This window comes from Palaemon carinicauda, chromosome 20 (genome assembly GCF_036898095.1).
Source record: "Palaemon carinicauda isolate YSFRI2023 chromosome 20, ASM3689809v2, whole genome shotgun sequence".
In the NCBI taxonomy this organism is placed as follows: Eukaryota; Metazoa; Arthropoda; class Malacostraca; order Decapoda; family Palaemonidae; genus Palaemon; species Palaemon carinicauda.
Genome location: NC_090744.1, coordinates 71,372,258 through 71,393,666, shown reverse-complemented (window position 1 = coordinate 71,393,666; position 21,409 = coordinate 71,372,258). Strand labels below are relative to the sequence as shown.

The window sequence follows — 21,409 nt, the reverse complement described above, 5'->3', positions numbered from 1 at the left end:
CCCCCTTCTCATCGCGCAACCTCGACCTTTCTTGTTTACTCATAATGCATCAAGAAGAAGCTCACGGAAAGAACCTGCCTGGGTCAGAAGTCTCCATCACACTCCCAACAAACTTCAGATGTGGACTCCTACTGAGAGGGATTAACGTGGGGAAGGATGGGCGGGTAATAAATTGAATGGTTCATGGTATGTATGTTAATAAAAATACAATTTTCGTAGACATTGTCATGTGTTCTGACAAAGTCTTACCACAAACCACTCTTAAGGAGACTCAGAATTAGGAGGAGGGTACATATGACCCTGGCAGGTGAGGTGCAACTGTAGGTCGAGGAGAGCGGGTAGGCCTGTCCGGAAAATAATTCACCAAGGTAAAAAATAAAACTAAAAATAATTTAGAGGACCATACAGCAAAACAACATCTTGTTTCCACGGCCAACGCATGATAAGTAATAGGAGGGGATAGGGATACGAGATGCTCTACCCCACTTTTCCAACAGTGCCTTCGCCACCTCCGGGTGTAGAGACCATTCGGTCTCTAGCACTTGTCCCTGCCTTCTGAGTCCGTCCGCGACTACATTCCTCTTTCCTGGAATGTACCTGTCCGTCAGGGAGATGGCATTGCCTCAGCCGAGGACGGGATCGCTGCTTTCAGGTCATGGATACGACGGGATTGGATACTGCCCTGCTTCTTGATGTATGCGACGACGGTGGCACTGTCGCACATCAGGGCCACCCTCCTTCCCACAAATGATCTCCTCAACTCGAGAGCCCTCTGAACCGCTAAGAGTTCGAGCTTGTTTATGTGGAGGGCCTTCTCCACCAGAGACAAGGGTCCACGGCCACTTGGTCTGGCAGATGTGCCCCCCAATCCTCCTTGGATGTGTCTGTGAACATGAGCACTTCCGGAGAAGGATCCAGGAGGGAGACCCCTGCTAGGGCGTTCTTCGGGTCTAACCACCACTGGAGAGCCTCCTCGGTTGAATGAGATGAAGGGTGTCTCACCGAGGGATGTTCTGACAGAGCTTCTCAAGGGACACTAGGTTGCCTACTGGCCTCCTTCAGTGAGGCCGGTTTTCCTTTGATGACTGGCCTCACCACTTCCTCTAACCTCACGATTTTCTCCCTTGGTTTGAAGTCCTTCGTAAATCCTGAACTGCATTTTAGTAATTAGGTTTCGACTTCTTTTATGGCCTCTTGTGGCATGGTTGGAAACGACCTGCCTGACCTTTCATTAGAAGGGGCTAACGTTCAATCCCAAGTATGAGGTAGAAATTTATTTCTATTTGAACACGATGCTGTGTTCATATTTATCCATATTGACTCATTAGGGGTAATTTGAATGAATTACGATCAGCTGTGTCACGTGGTGGGCCGGGAAGTCGGGGAAAACTCGCTGGTAAGAGACTGATGTCTCGCCAGGTAAATCCTGAACTGCAGATTAGCAGTTAGGTTCCGACTTCTTTTATGGCCTCTCGTGGCATGGTTGGAAACGACCTGCCTGACCTTTCATTAGAAGGGGCTAGCGTTCAATCCCAAGTATGAGGTAGAAATTTATTTCTATTTGAACACGATGTTGTGTTGATATTTATCCATATTGACTCATTAGGGGTAATTTGAATGAATTACTATCAATTGTGTCACGTGGTGGGCCGGGAAGTCGGGGAAAACTCGCTGGTAAGAGACTGATGTCTCGCCAGGTGAATCCTGAACTGCATATTAGCAGTTAGGTTCCGACTTCTTTTATGGCCTCTCGTGGCATGGTTGGAAACGACCTGGCCTTTCATTAGAAGGGGGTAGCATTCGATCCCAAGTATGAGGTAGAAATTTATATATATATATATATATATATATATATATATATATATATATATATATATTTATATACAGTATATCTGTATATATATATATATATATATATATATATATATATATATATATCTATATATAGAAAGATATATATATATATATATATATATATATGTGTGTGTGTGTGTGTGTGTGTATATATATATATGTATATCTATATATATATATGTATATATATATATATATATATATATATATATATATATATATATATATAGGCTATATATATAGATACATACATATATATATATCTATATATAGATATATATTTATAGATATGTATAGATATATATAGGTATATATATATATATATATATATATATATATATATATATATACATATATACATATGTTTATATATATACATATATATATATTATCCATTTATATATATATATATATATATATATATATATATATATATATCTATATATAGATATATATATATATGTATATAGAGATGTATGTATATAGATATATATATTTATATATATATATATATATATATATATATATATGTATATATATATCATATATGTATATGTGTGTATATCATCATCATCATGTCCTCCCACCCATATTGGCACAAAGGGCCTCGGTTAGATTTCACTAATCGTCTCTTATCTTGAGCTTTTAATTCAATACTTCTCCATCCATCATCATCTCCTTTGTGCTTTATAGTCCTCAGCCCTGTAGGCCTGGGTCTTCCAAGTCTTCTAGTGCCTTGTTGAGCCCAGCTGAATGTTTGGTGAACTATCTCACTTGGGGAGTGTGAAGAGCATGCCCAAACCATCTCCATCTAATCCTCATCATGATATCATCCGCATATAGTACTCCAGTAATCTCCTATAGTTTTATTTCTAATCCTGTCCTGTCATTTAACTCCCAATATCCTTTTGAGGGCTTTGTTCCCAAATCTACTAAAATTATTGGGGATTGTTTCATTGTCATACCATGACTCATATCCATAGAGTAACATCGATCTCAGTAGTCTGATATATAGTCTGATTTTTAATATGTTATTTCAGGCGATTTGATTTCCAAATTATACTTAACCTAGCCATCGTCTGATTTGCTTTTTTCAATCTTTCACTAAAATCTAATTCTAAAGATTTTGCATTGGAGATCATATCCGAAATACTTGTATGAGTCTACCTCAATAATCCTTTCCCCTTCCAATGATATTTCATCTTCCACTGCACACATCGTTCTCATCATCTCTGTCTTTCTTCTATTTATATTCAGCCCAACCTCGTGTGATATTTCATATATTCTGCTAAACAAGCATTGCAAATCCTGTAGTGTTCTGCTAACAAGGACAGCATCATCAGCATACTCTAGGTCTGCTAAATTCCTATCACCAATCTAGTCCAATCCTTCTGCACCATCTCCGACTCTTCTACTCATTACAAAATCCATGAGGAGGATAAACAGCATAGGTGACGAAACATTCCCTTGGAGTACTCCACTGTTCACTGGAAATTCATTTGATAAGACTCCATTAACATTAATTCTGCACTTGCTATGCTCATGAACAGACTTAATCCAATTTATATATTTAAGAGGAATTCCATAATAACACAGGACTCCACAAAATTGGTCGGTGCACGCTATCAAAGGCTTTTTCATAGTCCACAAATGCCATCAAAAGTGGAATTTTATATTCTATGCATTGCTCTACGTCTCAAAATGAAAACTTGATCAGTGCAACGTCTACTTTTTTTTACATCCTGCTTGTTCATCTCTCTACTCTTCATCAATTTTTCTGTCTAGTCTCTTTAGAATAAACATACTATATATTTTCATAACAACTGACATAAGTGTGATGCCTCTATAATTATTGCAATCTGTCAGGTCTTCTATTTCTTGCCATTTTCACCTACACTCCTAACACTCATCCATCAGGATTTTCCTCTTTATGCCACATTCTACATATGTAAGTAGTCTAGGAGTCACATCATTTTTGGTAAATATCATCTCGTCAGTGATTCCATTGTATCCAGTGGCTTTCCGTTTCTAGTTTTTTTTAGGATAGATTCGACTTCAAAAACACTGAATTCATTCATGGGCACATCAAGGTCTTCATCAGCTTCAAGTATACCAATCAAATTATTCCCTTCATATCTCCTATTCACGACCTCACGATAGTTTTCCATCCAACGTAGTCTTTCTTCATTTTCTGTTGTTATAATAGATCTATCTCTTTTTTTTTTAATAGGTATATGCTTCTTTGCCCCAGTCGAGATTTGATTAATAATTCTATGACCAATTCCCTACACCTTAGCTACTTCCTGAATTCATAGCTTTATCAGCCTCATCTGCTTTATTGTCTAAATATTTTCTCCAGTCATTCCTGGCTTTTCTTTTGACCTCACTATCAATACTGGAATACTTAGCATGCTCTACCGTGTAATTTTCATTACTTCCTCGAAAGTTTTCAACAATCAATTTCTATCTGTCTCCTTTTTATAGTATCCCAAGTATCATTTGATATCAATGGCTTTCTCCTTGTAACTGTGTCCCAAGACTTCACTACCAACTGACTGATATATGTTCTTAATATCACACCATTCTTCATTAGTTGTCTGCTCTTCGTGTCTTAAAGTCTCTTAGACTGCAAATCAATTCCTACATTCAATTGCAAGTGTTTCTCCGTGCTCCTCTTCTAAAAGCTTAGTTGTATCAAACCTAGGTATTCTATCTACTTTTCTGTTGAGTGTTGTCAGTTTTAATTTCAGTGTGGCAATGAGAAGCTGGTGATCACTACCAATATCTGCACCACTTTAGCTTTTTACATTTCTCAGTCCTTCTTTACTCTTTATTAATGGCAATGTGATCTATTTGATTTATTTAATTACCACTTGGTAAAGTAATATATATATGTATATATATATATATATATATATATATATATATATATATATATATATATATATATATATATATATATATATATATATATATATATATATATATATATATATATATATATATATATATATATATACATACATATAATGTATGCATACATGATGATAGCTCTAAATCTTCAATGGGTACTGGGTATGCTTGAGTATCCTCAGGCAAAATAAGTTAGTTCTCTTTAACTAATGAAGCCTCATTATTTACATTCAAACTATTCACAATTTTAGTAGTTGTTGACATTTTTAAAACAAGTGAATGTAGGGTGTATCATAAGTTCGTCATCTATACCAATTCAAGAAGATCCATAGAGGTCGTAAAAGGTTATGCTTATAAAAATCAAATAGTATCACAAATTAAAGACATCCTTAATAAATGCTATAACGAAGAAGTGAATGTTGAAATATGTTGGATTCCTGCCCATGTTGGGGTTGTTTGAAATGATATTGCACATGCTGCTGTTATTTTAGCAAAAGATCTACCACAATATGACAGTAAACTAGCTGCTGAGAATTATAAAACTATCTTAAAGAATTTTATGGCAAAAAAATGGCAAACCATTCGGAATCATAACTCGGGAAATAAAAAGATTAAAACAAATAAAACTAGACTTTTCTCCATGGAAATCATCATGCCAGAGGGTTATGAGGACGGAGGTTATTTTGGCTAGATTGTGTATTGGTCATACAAAGTTGTCCTGTGGCTTTTTAATTTGGACACCTTACAAAATTGTCACCAAGTACAATATTTGTGACTTATTTTAACCATCCAACATATTTTATGAACATGTCTTTTTTTAAATATACAGATTTATGCTTTTGTCATAAAGTTTATCTGTAATTTTATCTGATTCAGAGTATTTTTCTGTTTTTTTTTTTTCTAAATTTTAATGTCAAGAAGCAGAGGTTTAATAGATGAAATTTAAATATCTATTTATCATAAGTTTTTATTTATAATTCATTTTTTTATCAATAGGATTTAATGTATATATTTTATCTCCTAGGAGTCAAATTTGACGCATGTTGCTAGTAAATCTCCATCTTATTATTTTGTAACCCTCTTTTTATTACAAAGGGGAAAATATTGTACTTTTAGGCGAAAGGCTCTTTAAAAATATTATAAAAAGATAACAATAGATATATTCCACTTCATTCTCCATATTTTTTCAATTGAGTAAGAAATTTAATAGATGATTTATTTTGCCTTTTAGAACCAGAAGTCTCACAGTGGGAAGGGGAATTTCCTTTTGTTTTATGAGCATGAATAGTAATTCCTGGCTCTGGGAGTCAATTTTTTGCCATCATTTTTTTATCTATTCATTATTTTTTGGGGGAGGGCCATGTGTAAGTGATTTTCTCTGTATAATTTTCTGAATTGGTACCAAATGGTCTACTGTATATAAATGAGTCTATGGATGCCAAATCTATGAATAAGGAAGGTAAACTGGGTATAGGTTGTTTGATGATATGTAGAATGTGTATATGAATAGAACATGTGAAATGGGCAGATGTTGATATGAAATGCCATTCACTAGAAAATAAATGTTCAAGTCAAAACAGGACATTGCCATTAAGTATACAGTAGGTAGTATCTGAAGTCTAAGTATGCTTGGTAAGTGATAAGTACCCTTTTATGAAGATCATTCTTGTAAGAGAGAAAATTTAGAAAAAAAAAGGCCCCACCTGAACAACCGAAAGTACTGTATACCATTCTCTCGTATGTCTGACATTTTATATCACTAACACATGAACATTCAAATTGGGCCATCAGTTACAGGATTCACAGTGAGCGGTTGGTTTGGTATCAAATAACGTTATTTATTGTAAGTTGAAAGCAAATAACATTAGTAAAGAAAAAAAGCAAGATCCAAAGGAATTATCTGAACCCTACTTTTTCAGCAAGGCATTAGGAGTAACTGAAAATTATCTTAACCCCCTCAACAGAGAGCTAGCTTCTTTAGCTGCTTTGTGTGATGCCATTTGAGATTGGTAGCAGGACCACAAAAACCCAGTTCTGCCTAGAGACAGAAGAAAGCTGAGAACTCTGCTTAAATATAGATGTCTGTCTTCACTGTAACTATAAAATTAAACCTTAAGCATATGACTTTTTTCACTTATCAAAACAAGAGAAAAAACGTATCCTCTTAAAACTATACCTACATGAAACTGTTTCCCAACATGGAAAGATGACAAACGATGAACAAAACCCTGCAATTATGCTGAATATGATACAACAACTTTATCAGGGAAGACACAAAACTTACCTAAACCATCCTAATACCAAAATAATCATTAAGAACAAACTTTATTATACTAAAAAACTCTCAAGAAAATATAAGAGCATAATTTAAGAGTTCAACTGCTATTTTGAGTTGATGTAAATAGTGGGAGATTCAATAGATAAGGTGGGTTGCTGAACCTCAGTGTTTGGTTTCCTCCCGGGAACTTGTGTCACTTGGTTCCATGAGAGAGAGAGAGAGAGAGAGAGAGAGAGAGAGAGAGAGAGAGAGAGAGAGATTATATGAATTGTATAATGGTCTGGAAGCTTTCACATCGTAAATATTAGTAATGCGACCTATAGGTAAGAATCTTCAAAATAAAGTAATGCATATAAGTTACAAATTTAGCACTCAGCTATCATGATGGAGATGGGTGAAGAACCTAGATATGACAAGAATATACTGGTAAGTTTCATGTGTATTTTAGAAGGCCTAAGATTCAAGAGCTTTAATTATGAATTACTTCAATGAAACTATAGTATCTGAGATTCATGTGAAATTCTTTCAAGGAAAGAATTGTAAATTTTTGCTATATGATATGAAGGACCTTTTATTACCTCTGGTAAAAGAACCCAACATATAGATCGAGCAAGAATACAAGTCCTCTTACTTTCACTGATATTTTTATCTACTCTTCTAAGTTGCAAACTTAGTGAAACTCAATTTTTTTTTCTTCCTTGTGTTTTCATAATTTTTCTTTTTGGTTGTTTCTCCTCCTTTTTGTTAAGAATATTCAAGTTATGCCTCCAAAGTTTATTCAAGCTTTATTTTATGATTATTACAAAGTTAATAAGCTTTTATAAATAAGTAAAACTGGATTCTTATTTCTATTTAGATGCCCCATGCCCTCGATATTGACCTGTTGTTCAGCATGTAATAACTTATGGCTAATTGTTTGTGTTTGTGTGGAACTGAAGCTAAAGAAAGGGAAGCTAACCATAAGAGGAAGGATAAGAGTGTTAGTTCAGTGATAGACAACTGTTGTGTCTGCCTTTTTATGTCATCATAGATATGTCTGTTGCAGAAGTTTCATATCTTTCTTGAAATATTGAATCACTTTAGTATGGAATTACATATAATATTGCATTTTGGATAACATTCCTTTATTTTGCCTATCAAATCCCCAACATCCTAAAGATTTCTCTCGTTTTTTCTAAAGTCCTCAGCTAAAGGCTTAATTTCTTCACAGTCTTTTTTTCCTCTTCTGTTGTTGACTTAATGAGTTTGTTTAAGTGCATATTCTTTAACTCTTCCCAATGCTCCTTTACATATTCCACATCTTCATCAAAGTTGTGCACCTATCACCACAGAGTAGTCTCACTTTCTGTAGTATCCAGTGTTTGTTCCAGACCTGTTGATAGGGTTTTCCAGCCATATTCTGCTAAGGGTTTTGTTAAGTGGTGATGGTGGTTTACTGCACCCTGTTTGTATCATGTGTGATACTTGGTGTTCCTGATAACTTGCTTTGAGGGAAGCATTCGTTTATTGGGGAGTATGCTCCTGTTTGTGAGGTCGATGATGGCCATTTTAGCGTTCCCTTGCATCGTATGCATCTTCATTGTGACTGGATATGAAGGCCTGTTCTTGTTGGTGTGGTTTCCAAGTTGCCTAATAATGGCATTCAATTTGTGCTTAGTAATGGCTTAGTAGATGAGAAAGTTGATGCCTGACCGAAGATGGGTTAAAGAACCAGTTCTTGATCAGGAGTTTTAGGTTCTCAGTCCTGATTTGTCTACTCTGTTTTCTTTGTGTAATATGATGCACCAAAAGACTCAAGAGTTCTGCCTGTACATCTGATAATGATGTGTTGGTTAGATAATGTCTCCACTGTTTTTTGTTAAACTGTACCGACTTGCCTCGTGAAGGCTTGTTAATTTTTAGTGCTGAAACCAGTAAGGAGTATTCTACTGACCTGTTTCATGAAGATACATCAGTTCATGATACTTGTTCAAATGAAGAATGTTCTACCAACATGTCTGGTAATATGTATCTATATAATGTTTCTGCAGTCAACTGTACTACCAACCTGTCTCGAGAAGACATTTTGGTTTGTGATGTCATGTCTTCTGACCATTCTATTTACCTGTCTTGTGAAGACACGTTGGTTTATGATAAAGCAGTTATTTAGAGTTGTAATGTATTGTCTTTTGAAGATACAGTGATGCCTCAGGATACGAAATTAATCCGTTCAGGATGCGGTTTCGTATCCTGATATTTTTGTATCCTGAGTGGCGTTTTACATGTAAATAGCCTAATCCGTTCCAAGCCTTATAAAAAGTCACCTTTTCTTTCATAAACACGCTAAACTGTAGTAATAAACATGCAATGCAGCCATTTCTATCATTCAATAATTAACACAACCGTTAAAAACAGCCTAATCCATTCCAGAAACCACTATGAGATTATTCAATAATGTAGTTATAGCCAAGTTATCCCCCCCAAGCCCAAAGAAAACGGTCCGTTTTCTTTACTACTGTATAAAAGTTACGGTACTGTATGTACGTAAAGCATTTAGATCAGTGAAGGTGTATTGTTACCTGTACGTACACCTAAATTAAGGATTGATACCTGTACACTCTGAAAAAAAGGTTACAGTTAATTAGTGTAACAAAAAAGTTGAAACTTACCTTTTGATTGAGACGATGTCCGATAGCAAAGTCGAGGCAGAGGAGGATGGCATAAGGCAGAAAACGTAACAAGTGACAGACTACGTACAGTAATTTACACACTTAACACATTAACACTTAAACTTTACGAAATAAAAAAATGGCAGAAATAATTAACACTTAACATTACGTATGGAAAACTATAAAATGAAAGAAAAAATTACTTTAACACTTAACGGTAACATAAAACTTAAAATTGAATTTTTTTTTTTTGCTTTTTTATAACTTTACGTTTTTCTTATTTTCTAAATCTCTTCTACTTCTTCATCACTTTCTTTTTTCTGTTTCTTTTCTTCACTTTCACCTTCATCTTGGCCTACTAATACCGCTGGCCTCTTTAATAAGAAACTATCCATTGAAGCTTGTTTCTGCCTACTTTTCAACACATTTCTAAAATGCGTTAGGCAAACGTCATTGCAGTATTGAAGCGCACGGTTGGTATAAACTTTTTCTGGATGTTCCTTTTCGACGTAGTCTGCCATTTTATGGAAACATGCAAGAATTTCCTTGATGTCTGCCGTTTTCAAAGGTGCAACATCCTCCTCATCACCGCTAGAGAGCTGCTCTTGAAAATCACTCACTTGCATCGTCTCCAACTCCTTCAAGTCATCCGTCGTCAACTCCTCGTGGTGCTCCTCGATAAGTTCATCGATATCTTCCGCGCTAACTTCCAGCCCCATGGACGTACCAAGATGTACGATGTCAGCCACCTCAGACTGCTGAATTGGTTCAGGATCGTCAACGATCTCGGCTTCTCCTCCAGGCTTCCCGAACCCCTCGAAGTCTCGTGCAGAGACAGCATCAGGCCACAGCTTCCTCCAAGATGAGTTTAGGGTACGCCTCGAAACTTCCTGCCAAGCGAGATCGATGAGTTTGAGGCATATCACGATGTTGAAGTGATCTTTCCAAAATTCACGCAGAGTGAGGTTTGTACTCTCTGTGACTTGGAAACATCTCTTGAAGAGATGCTTCGTGTACAATTTTTTTAAATTAGAAATAACTTGCTGGTCCATGGGCTGGAGGAGAGGGGTGGTGTTAGGCGGTAGATACAGGACCTTTATGAAGGAATACTTGGCCAGAAGATATTCCTCGAGGCCAGGAGGGTGAGCTGGAGCATTGTCCAACACCAGCAGACATTTCATAGGGAGGCGCTTTTCTTCCAAATATTTTCGGACAGTCGGACCGAAGCAGACATTCACCCAATCAACGAACAGTTGCCTCGTTACCCAGGCTTTTGCATTCGCCTTCCACATCACGGGAAGGTTCTCCTTAATGACTTTGTGGGCTTTGAAGGCTCGGGGATTTTCTGAATGGTACACCAGCAGGGGCTTTATCTTGCAGTCCCCACTGGCGTTTGCACAAAAAGCAAGGGTAAGCCTGTCCTTCATAGGCTTATGTCCGGGTAGCCTCTTCTCCTCCGCCGTGATGAACGTCCGACGAGGCATTTTCTTCCAGAAAAGCCCAGTTTCGTCGCAATTGAAAACTTGCTGCGAACTGTAGCCTTCCTGCAGAGTCAACTCGTCGAACGTTTTAACAAAGGCTTCGGCGGCCTTCGTGTCCGAGCTGGCTTCCTCCCCATGCTGTACCACTGAATGGAGGCCAGTCCTTTTCTTGAACTTCTCGAACCACCCACGAGAAGCCTTGAACTCTGGGGGTTCCTGCTGGGATGTTCCTTCTCCTGCTCCTTCTTCGGCCTGAGCACGCACGAGATCACCGAAAATGGCGGAGGCCTTCTGGCAAATTGTAGTCTCAGTGATGTTGTCTCCTGAGATCTCTTTGTCCTTGATCCACACAAGAAGCAGCCTCTCCATCTCGTCATGCACGTGGGTTCTCTTGTTGGAGAAAATAGTGACGCCCTTAGAAGGTGTTGCTGCTTTGATGGCCGCCTTCTGCTTCAGGATGGTGCCTATCGTAGACGGATTCCGGCCATACTCCTTGGCGATCGCACTTAAACGCATGCCAGACTTTTTAACAATTTCAAGTTTCGTCTCCATCGAGAGCATCGTCTTCTTCTTTCCTTCAGCAACATTCTTGGGACCCATGGCTACAGTAATACGTAATATAATACACTACGTAACGTTATATACAGTCTATGTATAGTAAACACTAATACAGTACAGTGCACAGTAACGAATGTTTATTAACGATAACACGTGGCGTACGAATGTACTGTATATTAACACGAAGTCAAACAAGAGAAAGCACACAATGTCTGCTAACGATACCGCGGTCGGAACGAAAAAAGAGAGAGAGAGATGAACGCCCGTGCGTAGGCAAGCTGGGATAGTTGCCGACCAATAGGAAAGCAGGATCTTATGGCGTCAGCTAGCGTCTGAGTAGGGAGATAACCAATGGGTGAGCGGGAGGCTGTAAGTGAGTCTACCCAAGTTCAAAGTCAGGCGGCGCGCGCTTTTTAAAATTACTCTCGGCGAAGAGTTGGGATCTCGTAAGGTTTTCGTATCCTGAAATTTTATCCGTATCCTGGGGCATAAAAATCTTCGAATCACTTTTCGCATCCTGAATTTTTCATAAGCAGAAACTTTCGTATCCAGAGGTATCACTGTACCTTAGTTTGTAATATCTCTTCTATTGATGATGTTAACTTGTCTGAGATGTATTTGTTTAACCTTTTTAATACTGATTTGTTCGATTTCAGTCATTTGCCAGAAATCATGGGTAGTTTGTCATTCAATGAATATTGTGATCCCGAGACTGGTTCGCAGTTGATTATAGATTAAGATTCTAACCATGGTGTTGTTCAAATTATTTTCACTGAAAATCATAACGATGATGTTCTCAGTCTCGCACATGAACAACCTACGACTGATCATTTTGGAATAAGTAAAATTTAGAATTATATCAGACATTTTTATTGGCATGATATTTGGCAGGATGTAACTCAGTTTTGTTGTACTTGTCTTGTGTATCAGGGTATTGAGAATTCCAATCAGACTTATCCGAAAGTCCCACAAAAGACAATCTTTGCATTTGAGGAACTATTTAGTCATGTCTTTAAACATTACGCTAAACCCTGGCCAAAAAGAGGTATAGGTTAGATATTTGTGAATTTTGATAACTATTAAAAGGATAGCCTTTAGGAGCGAAAATTAATGAGTAAAACTAATATAACGTTCAATGAAAATGCAGAGAAACAACAAATAAGAGTTATGGACGAACTCTAGAGATTGTTAATGTATATACGTACTTAGGACAGACAGAAAGTGTTTCCCCAGGACATGTGACCGAAATTAAAAGAAGGATAAACATGAGATGGAGAGCATTTGGTAAGCAAAATGAGAATATGAAAAGTAAATGGCCACTTTCTCTAAAAAGATAAGGATTTAATGAGATGGTCCTACCTCTATAAACTTATGCATCAGAAACTGAGAGCCTTACTAAAGCCTTAGAACTTAAGCTAGTTACAACTCAAAGAACTATTGAAAGAATAATGATGGGAATAACACTAAGAGACAGAAAAAGAGCAACATGAATACGAGAGCAAACTAAAGTCGAGGATATTCTAACAACTTGTAAGCAAAAGAAATGTACGTGGCCAGGCCATATAATGAGAATGACAGACAATAGATGGTCATTAGAAATAGCAGAATGGGTCCCTAGAGATTATGAAAGAAGTACTGGAAGGAAGAGAATACGATGGATCAATGAAATAATGAATTTGGCGGGTGTGGACTGGCGCAGAAAGACCATATACAGACACAAGTGGATGGACATGTCTGAGGCCTTTGTTTTACAGTGGACTAGTAATGGCTGTTGCTGAAGATGATTATGTATATATATATATATATATATATATATATATATATATATATATATGTATATATATATATCTATATATACACACACACATATATATATATATATATATATATATATATATATATATGTATATACAGTATATATATATATATATATATATATATGTATATATATATATATATATATATATATATATATATATATATATATATATATATATATATATATATATAATCAGTTATTACTAGTCCACTGCGGGACAGTGAACTTAGTTATTTCTTTCAATCCATCGTCTTCTCTTCCTTCCCCCGCTTTTACAATCTTTAGTGAACCATTCTCTTAATCTTGATCTCCAACTATTACCTGTAATTTTCATTACATGTCGTGCCATGTTGATTTCTTCTTCTTACATGTTGTTAGAATATCTTCTACTTTAGTTGGTTATTTCCATCATTCTTTCCATAGCTCTTTGTGTTTTAAGTAGCTTATGTTCTAAGGCTTTAGTAAGGCTCCAAGTTTCCGATGCATAGGTTAACACTGACAGGTTCATCTGATTAAATACATTTAATTTAAGAGAAAGTGAAATTTTATTTTTCATAATATAATTTTCTCCACCAAAAGCTCTCCATACCATGCTTATCTTTATTTCAATTTCAGTCTCATGTCTTGGGGGAAACACTGCCTGCCCTAAGTACGTATATTCATTAAAAATCTCTAGAGGTTCATCCATAACCCTTATATGTTGTCTCTTCAATTTCTTTGAATATTGTCTTAGTTTTACACATGTTCATTTTCAGTCCTACATTTTTGCTTTCTCCATTCAAATATTCTATCCACTTTTGTAATTCCTCCCATAATTCAGTAAACACAACTATGCCATCTGCCACTCTCAAGTTGTTAAGTTATTCCCCATTAATATGAATTTTTCGTTTCCCCATCAAAATTCTTAAGAACTACTTCTGGGCATGATGTTAAGGATTAAGGAGAGATGGAGTCTCTTCGCCTAACTCCTTTTTCAATTGGGATTTTCTTAGTATTTGTATATAGTTTTAGGGTTGCTGTACTTCCTGTATACTGCAGATATCTCCGTTTTAAAATAAGATTCCTCTATTCCTTGTCTCTGAAGAGCTTTTATTACTGCTGAAGTTCTAACATAATCAATAGCTTTCTCATAGTTTATAAATGCCCCAACGGTACATAGTGGTTTTTCATAATCTTTTGATTTTCTGTTATATATATATATATATATATATATATATATATATATATATATATGTGTGTGTGTGTGTGTGTGTGTATATATATATGTATATATTTATATATATGTATATATTACAGATATGTATATATATCTATATACAGTATATTATGTATATTATATATACACACACACACACACATATATATATATATATATATATATATATATATATATATATATATATATATATTTTTACATATAATGTATATATATTATATATATATTACATATATTATATATACATATATACTGTATATATATATATATATAAATATATATATATATATATATATATATATATTTATATTTATTTATATGTATATATATACAGTATATATATAAATGTATATATCTATATCTATATATACTGTAATTATATATATAATATATATATATATATATATATATATATATATATATATATATATATATATATATATATATATGTGTGTGTGTGTGTGTGTGTGTGTGTGTGTTTATGAATATATGTATATTCATATTCATATATATAAAACAGTAAACTACATTTCATGTTAACAACTTCATCACATTAGCTATTGAAATTAAATACAGAACATAATAATTGTTGATCACTATCTAAATGAAGGTCTTCTGTTACCTCCTTAGCCTCATATTGTATTTCTTGGCAGATGCTAATATTGACTTGCGCCCTCTTTCCAATATAATTTAAGGTCATTTTTATTCACATTATGAGCTTCTCTCATCTTTTCTGTGTCTCTGATTTTCATGAAATATCTGTCGGTATAAGTTCGTTTTATGTATATTTCTTTTCGTATTTAGATACACCAGCACTGAATGAGAGATTTCCTCGCTTAAACTTCCATACACACTCTTACATTATTGTTAGTAAAATGTTCTAAATTCTTAGATATATGCTGTTATAGACTTTGAAATCCTTTTTACAAATCATAATGGAGGACTGTTAAATTATATTTGTATTTCATTAGACTTTTCTATTGATTCCCCATAATTGTTTGCTCAAGAAATTGGAATTGATTGAGATGCTGATCCTATCTTAACCTTTAATATCAATAGCATTCATAGCTTATTGTACCTTAATTGAAATGGCCCAATTCTTGTCAAAGGCTGGAGGTTAATTCCTGTCTTCTTCTTGGAATTTGTGTAATTGATTATAATTAGTTTTGTAAGAAAAAATACTTGTTTTTTCAACTCTTGTTAAGTAGTATGATAATGGAAATGTACACTAGTAAGTTGGTTAACTCTTTCTATATTATATTTTCATTAATTTTTCAAGTAAAGGAAAACCTAGTCACAATTTTTATTTGAAGTTTGATTTTGGTAATGTGCAGTCGTTTTTATAGTTTGGTAAGATCGCATAATTCTGAGTTTAAAAGGTGAATTGCATGTCATGTGTATTTGTACCAACTGAGATTCTATTATTATTATTATTATTATTATTATTATTACCAGTCAACCTAAAGCCATAATTGGAAGAGAAGAAAGCTACAAGATAAGGGGCTTCAGAACAAAAACTGGCATGGTACGGCAAGGAAATAGATGAATAAAAAATAAACTATAAATGAAAAATTATGAAAGATTATAAAATGCATTAAAACTAGCACTTCTTGAACACTGTGTATTATTGAGACTTTTAATGGAGAAGACAAGACTTTTAGACTTAACTGCATATTTAGTTCTGTGTACTGGGCAGTACAGTCTGGGAAGATTCGAATGCAAAGGATGGTTAGAATTATGAAAAATCTCATGCCTCATGCACAAAGAACTAACTAAACAACAGTGTAGAGATTGATATCTAGATCAGGGATAGGTAAAATGATAAACCACAAGTTTTTGTCCTAGAAAATTAACAGGAGTCACAAACTGAAGACCAGACATACCATTATTCTAAACATGGTAGAATTAAAGAAATAAAATATTTTCTATGGATAGATTGATCACCGAGAATCTTAAAACTCTCTCTTGATTACCAATTATTTGAGCAGCTGGAGACTAAATAGACCGTATTTGTTTCTCAAAAGTAAATTTATATTCAAGAAACACACCTGGAATTTTAAACAAGTTGAACACAGTTATAAGAAACATTATCAATGAAAAAGTCTGTATGTTGAGGTGCCACTACCCTTGGCCTACCTAAAATCAGACTGAGTTTTGTTAGGGTTCAACTTCATTGCCCTAAATTTGTACCATGCACTAATTTTAGCTTGACCTCTGTTAAGGGATTCAGCAACTACAGGTCTACATTCAATTGGAATTGATGCATATGCAGCAAAGTTGTTTCCAAGGCCAAACCCCGTGTCTTGTTTATGTAATTGGAAAGGTTACTGGCTGTTTTCAGTGCCAAACCCCATGTCTGGCTTATGTAATTGGAAAGTTTATGGGCTGTTTTCAAGGCCAAACCCTCATGTCTTGCATAATCAATTGGAAAGTTTATGGGCTGTTTTCAAGGCCAAACCCTCATGTCTTGCATTTATTTTGAAAAGTTTACTGGTAGGGAACAGTACCCTCAGGAACACCAGATATTATATTCCGATAGTCACCATGGTGCCCATTAACAACTACTCTTTGCAATTGATTACTTTAAAAATCAATAAAGATGCTAAGAAATGATTCACCTACTTCCATCTATTTAAGTTTGAAAACAAGAACCGCATAACTAACACAGTCAAAGGCAGCACTAAAATCAAGGCCAACCATATGAATTTCCTGACTCCAATCACGGGATTTATGTACATTGTAAATTTTAAGAAAGCTATCACATGCTTCAAGGCCTTTACAAAAGCCAAACTTCAAATTAGGGAACAGAAGATTACCTTTAACTTACCCGTTTAGATGTTTTGCCCTTAACATTAAGAATTTTCCAAGTGTAAAAGATTAATCTTGCCAACTTGGCAAAAATAACTGAACACTAGGAGCTAAGAGGTCAGGTGTCTGAAAAATAAAGGAAAATATCATTCTGGTTTACATTTCCATAAGTCTCAAGGGCCAGTAAAAGGGATTTAATTGCATGGGACTGAAAAGCTAACTAGTTAGTTTACTTTTAGGAAAACAGGAATAAGAAAGATTCGTGTTTTTCATTGATCTGCCTACTGTCTAAAACATCAGCCAAAAGTGTTGCCTTTTCCTTTTGTCAGTGAGTAACAAAGCCATATGGTTTAAGTAAAGTTTACACCAGAGAGTGCAGATATAAGGGTAGTCCACCATTTATGGTCATGTGCTGTCCCAGAAGGGTTTCTTTATGGTAAGAATCTATTCCTTTTCATTGAAGCATAAACTCCATGTGCAACCGCTCATAGGCAGAGTCGTAGGTGCTTTCTTTATAATAAGACAATGACAGGAAAAGAGGCAGGAAAGTTAATGGAAGCTCTATTGTGAATTTATAGACTTAGAGAACGCATTTGATGGTATTCCTAGGTAGTTGGGTGTTTTGGTATTTAATGAGAAAAGTGACAAAACATTGATTAGGTTTGTTGAAATGCACACACTAATGTGCAAAAGAACAAGATCAGAAATAATTATAGCCTGTCTCTGTTTAAAGTTGGAGTTGGCTCACGTAATGGATTGTCACTTAGCACCTTTTTGTTTGTGCTGGTTATGGATGTATTGAGTGAAGGAATAAGGAATGTAAATCCTTTTAATTTGTTAAAAATATGCATATTGTATGGTAATTATGGCAATGACTCAAGAAGAATTGTAGAGATGGATAAGAGAATGGCAAGAATATCTTGAATGGCTGATGGTATGAAGATAAATGCTGGTTGAATGAAGGTTATGATGCCCAGAAATCATTAAGTTGGTTGGATATTTAAACAAATTGTACAAGATAGATGAGTCTACATTTAAAGGAAGGATTTTGAATACATGGGATTTGGAATCTTCACTTTAAGCTAGGTGGAAGAAGGGTATGAAGCTGACGTTGAAAGTTGCATAAAAACATCTTGGGGGACACGGAGGGAGAGGGCTGGGATAGAGTGTAACAAAAAATGGCAAAATGAAAATAGAATCTTTTGTACCATAATCAGAACTGTAAAGATATAGACGTCTGAAACATTGGTATTAAGAAGGTGGAGGAGCAGAGACTTGGCTAAACATAAATGAGGACATTAAGGTGGGTTTTGTGGATCTCCCTGCCTGAGAGGCTGACAAATAAAGAAATTAGGAGTTATGTGGTAATAAAGATTACTGGAAATCACGATAGAGTGAAGATTAAGATAATATGGCCATGTAGTAAGGATTGGTTATGGGGAGAAAGTGAAGAAAGGTGTTTGCGATGAAAAGTCAAGAGGGAGGCAAAGGAATGGATGACATTATAAAGGATCGAGGATTTGGAGTAGAGTTTGATGAAGAAGATACTTGTGATAGAAATATCTGGAGAATAAGCATCAAGGCAATCAACCCCTTAGTTTAGGGATAGTGGCTTGGGTGAAAAATACATATTTATACTCATTTTGAATCTGTTCTTAAAGACTGTTTTGCAAATGCTACCCCATTTTATGTTTTTATCACAGCACTGCTAATTTAGAGATGGTTCTTTTTAACTATGTTATCCAGCTGGTTCTTTTTATCTATGTTTTCCAGATTTCTTTTTAACTGTTTTCTGTCATGAAAAGAACATACTCCAGACTAAATTATGCTTTTAGTGTAGAATATTCTTTCAGATTACTTGCAAACAAAATAGATGGTCCGTGACTAATGCATCATTCTTAAAATGTGCTGAATAATTCTTTGTTAGTGAATATAGAAAAAATTTATTCATTCTTTTTTTTTTCTTTCAGTGACTTTCTCCGAGACCATGTTTATCGTTTAAAAGACCACTCTTTGCGGGAAACATTCCGTACGTGGCAGAGAAAGCACCAGATATTTTCTGTTAGTCATCCCTCAGGAGTACACCTTGTGGTATGTCGAAGCCTTGAAAAAATTTTTCATTCCATATTAATAATGAATCATATATCTTGTTTTTCACCTCAATTTTCTTGATACCAGAGTCCTGTAGTTGCCTTTTCCAAAATATGCTGCATGAATGGTCACATTTCTTGTCTCTAAGCATAGTTTTAGATTTCTAATTGTTATATGTGGTGTAGTACTTATTGTGATGAAATTTAATTATTACATTTATCCTTACAGCCACCTCCAAAATTCAGAGCTATTGCACAAAAACAGGATTCATTGGCATGGCATATTCCATACAATGATGGTTCTTTGAAGGAGTCTTTTGAGGTTCCCTATACATGGTTGTGTCTTCATCAAGACCAACAGAAACACGAAGGGTCTCATTCCAGAAAGCTTGTAAGTGAAGTTGCTTTTGAATGCGTGGAGGAAGATAAATTCAAACCATTCTATGTCAATCCTAAGAAATTTGGAATAGATTCTAATAATTCCAACTTGAATTTCATAACAGTAAATGATGAAATTCCTGGAAGCAAACAGAATGACTCAAGAATGTTGAATATTAAGTATGGGAAGGTTTCATTGAACAGTGACAGAGGAATACTACAAAAGCAGTCCTTAACTTATGATAATGCTAGAATGCACTCAAGAGATTCTGCAGGACGATCAGGGAGTTTTAGAAATAGCTCCAAAGAATTCAAATCAAGTTCAGAAAGTTCACAGTCTACCAGTAAATATGAAAAAGGTATAGGAGCAAGAAATAAAATGAAGCAAGATATGATGACACTAATTGGTGGGAATATTGCAAAACAAAAACGATTACAGTATAACAAGAGACATTCTATGGACAAAGAGAAAAATGAAAAAGTAGTGGTGAAAGATTTGTTCAAATCTGATGTGTAAAATATGATTATAATTGTATTATAAAATGTGTTATGTAAATATTTGGAAATAAAGTTTTCTTTATTAAGGTTTATTTTATTTTCCAATCGATTTTTCAATATTTTAACACCTTTTGATATTTATTTGCATTAAATTAAATTGTCTTTATATATCATGAGATATTATAGGTTAGTTTTCATTGCTATAAACATTTTATTACAAGGTTTCTAGTTGTAGTGCAATGCCTTTCTGGAGAGGTTACTACTTATAGTTTGTCTTAATCTTGTATTAAATATCTTTTTTTTTTTGCAGTTCACTTAGCCTGTGTCTCAATTTTGTATGCCTTTTCATTACTTTCCCTCTGTCACCTTCCATTTAATTGTCCAACTTCTGTCTTTCATAATTCCCAAATTTGAAAATAATTCTTATAGCCAGCCTTATGCGAAATGTGGCTCATTATTTTGGTCAAGATATGTTTTATCCACATACATATATTTGAAAGTAAGAAACAGGGCATCGTGTGATCAAAGTTGTTGTATGGTATAGATATGATTGGAATGTATGCTAATTAATATCAGTCACAATAAGTAAATTCTTTTCTGGATATGAACATTTTAGAAAATTTGCCTTATTACACACTATATTCAAGATATGTAAAGTTAATTACATTAATGTTATTCCTAGGGCCAGGAGAATTGAGGTGTATATTAGAACTGAGTGTCCTGCTTTGCATAAGTCCTGCTATGAATGTGGATGTCATGCAATTCAGGTAGTAAATGTTTGTGGCAGACATAACAACTTCTATTTGTGTTCCATCTACCGGAATCCGGACATGGATGATTCAATCTTTCACTGTCTTATTACGGTTAT

The 21,409-nt window shown here is 34.8% G+C and overlaps 1 protein-coding gene across 2 annotated transcripts in view; it reads left to right on the top strand.

The window, feature by feature from the left end:
- The window catches only part of mldr (mitochondrial ribonuclease P catalytic subunit), a 445,834-nt gene extending 425,207 nt beyond the window's left edge, over positions 1-20,627 (top strand). For both annotated transcript variants that reach the window (XM_068344058.1, XM_068344057.1), the window contains exons 9-10: positions 19,546-19,666; positions 19,895-20,627. In XM_068344058.1, coding sequence (XP_068200159.1) covers positions 19,546-19,666; positions 19,895-20,560 — 787 coding nt within the window. In that variant the 3' untranslated portion in view covers positions 20,561-20,627. The remainder of the gene's footprint in view (positions 1-19,545; positions 19,667-19,894) is intronic.
- The last annotated feature ends 782 nt before the right edge of the window (positions 20,628-21,409 follow it).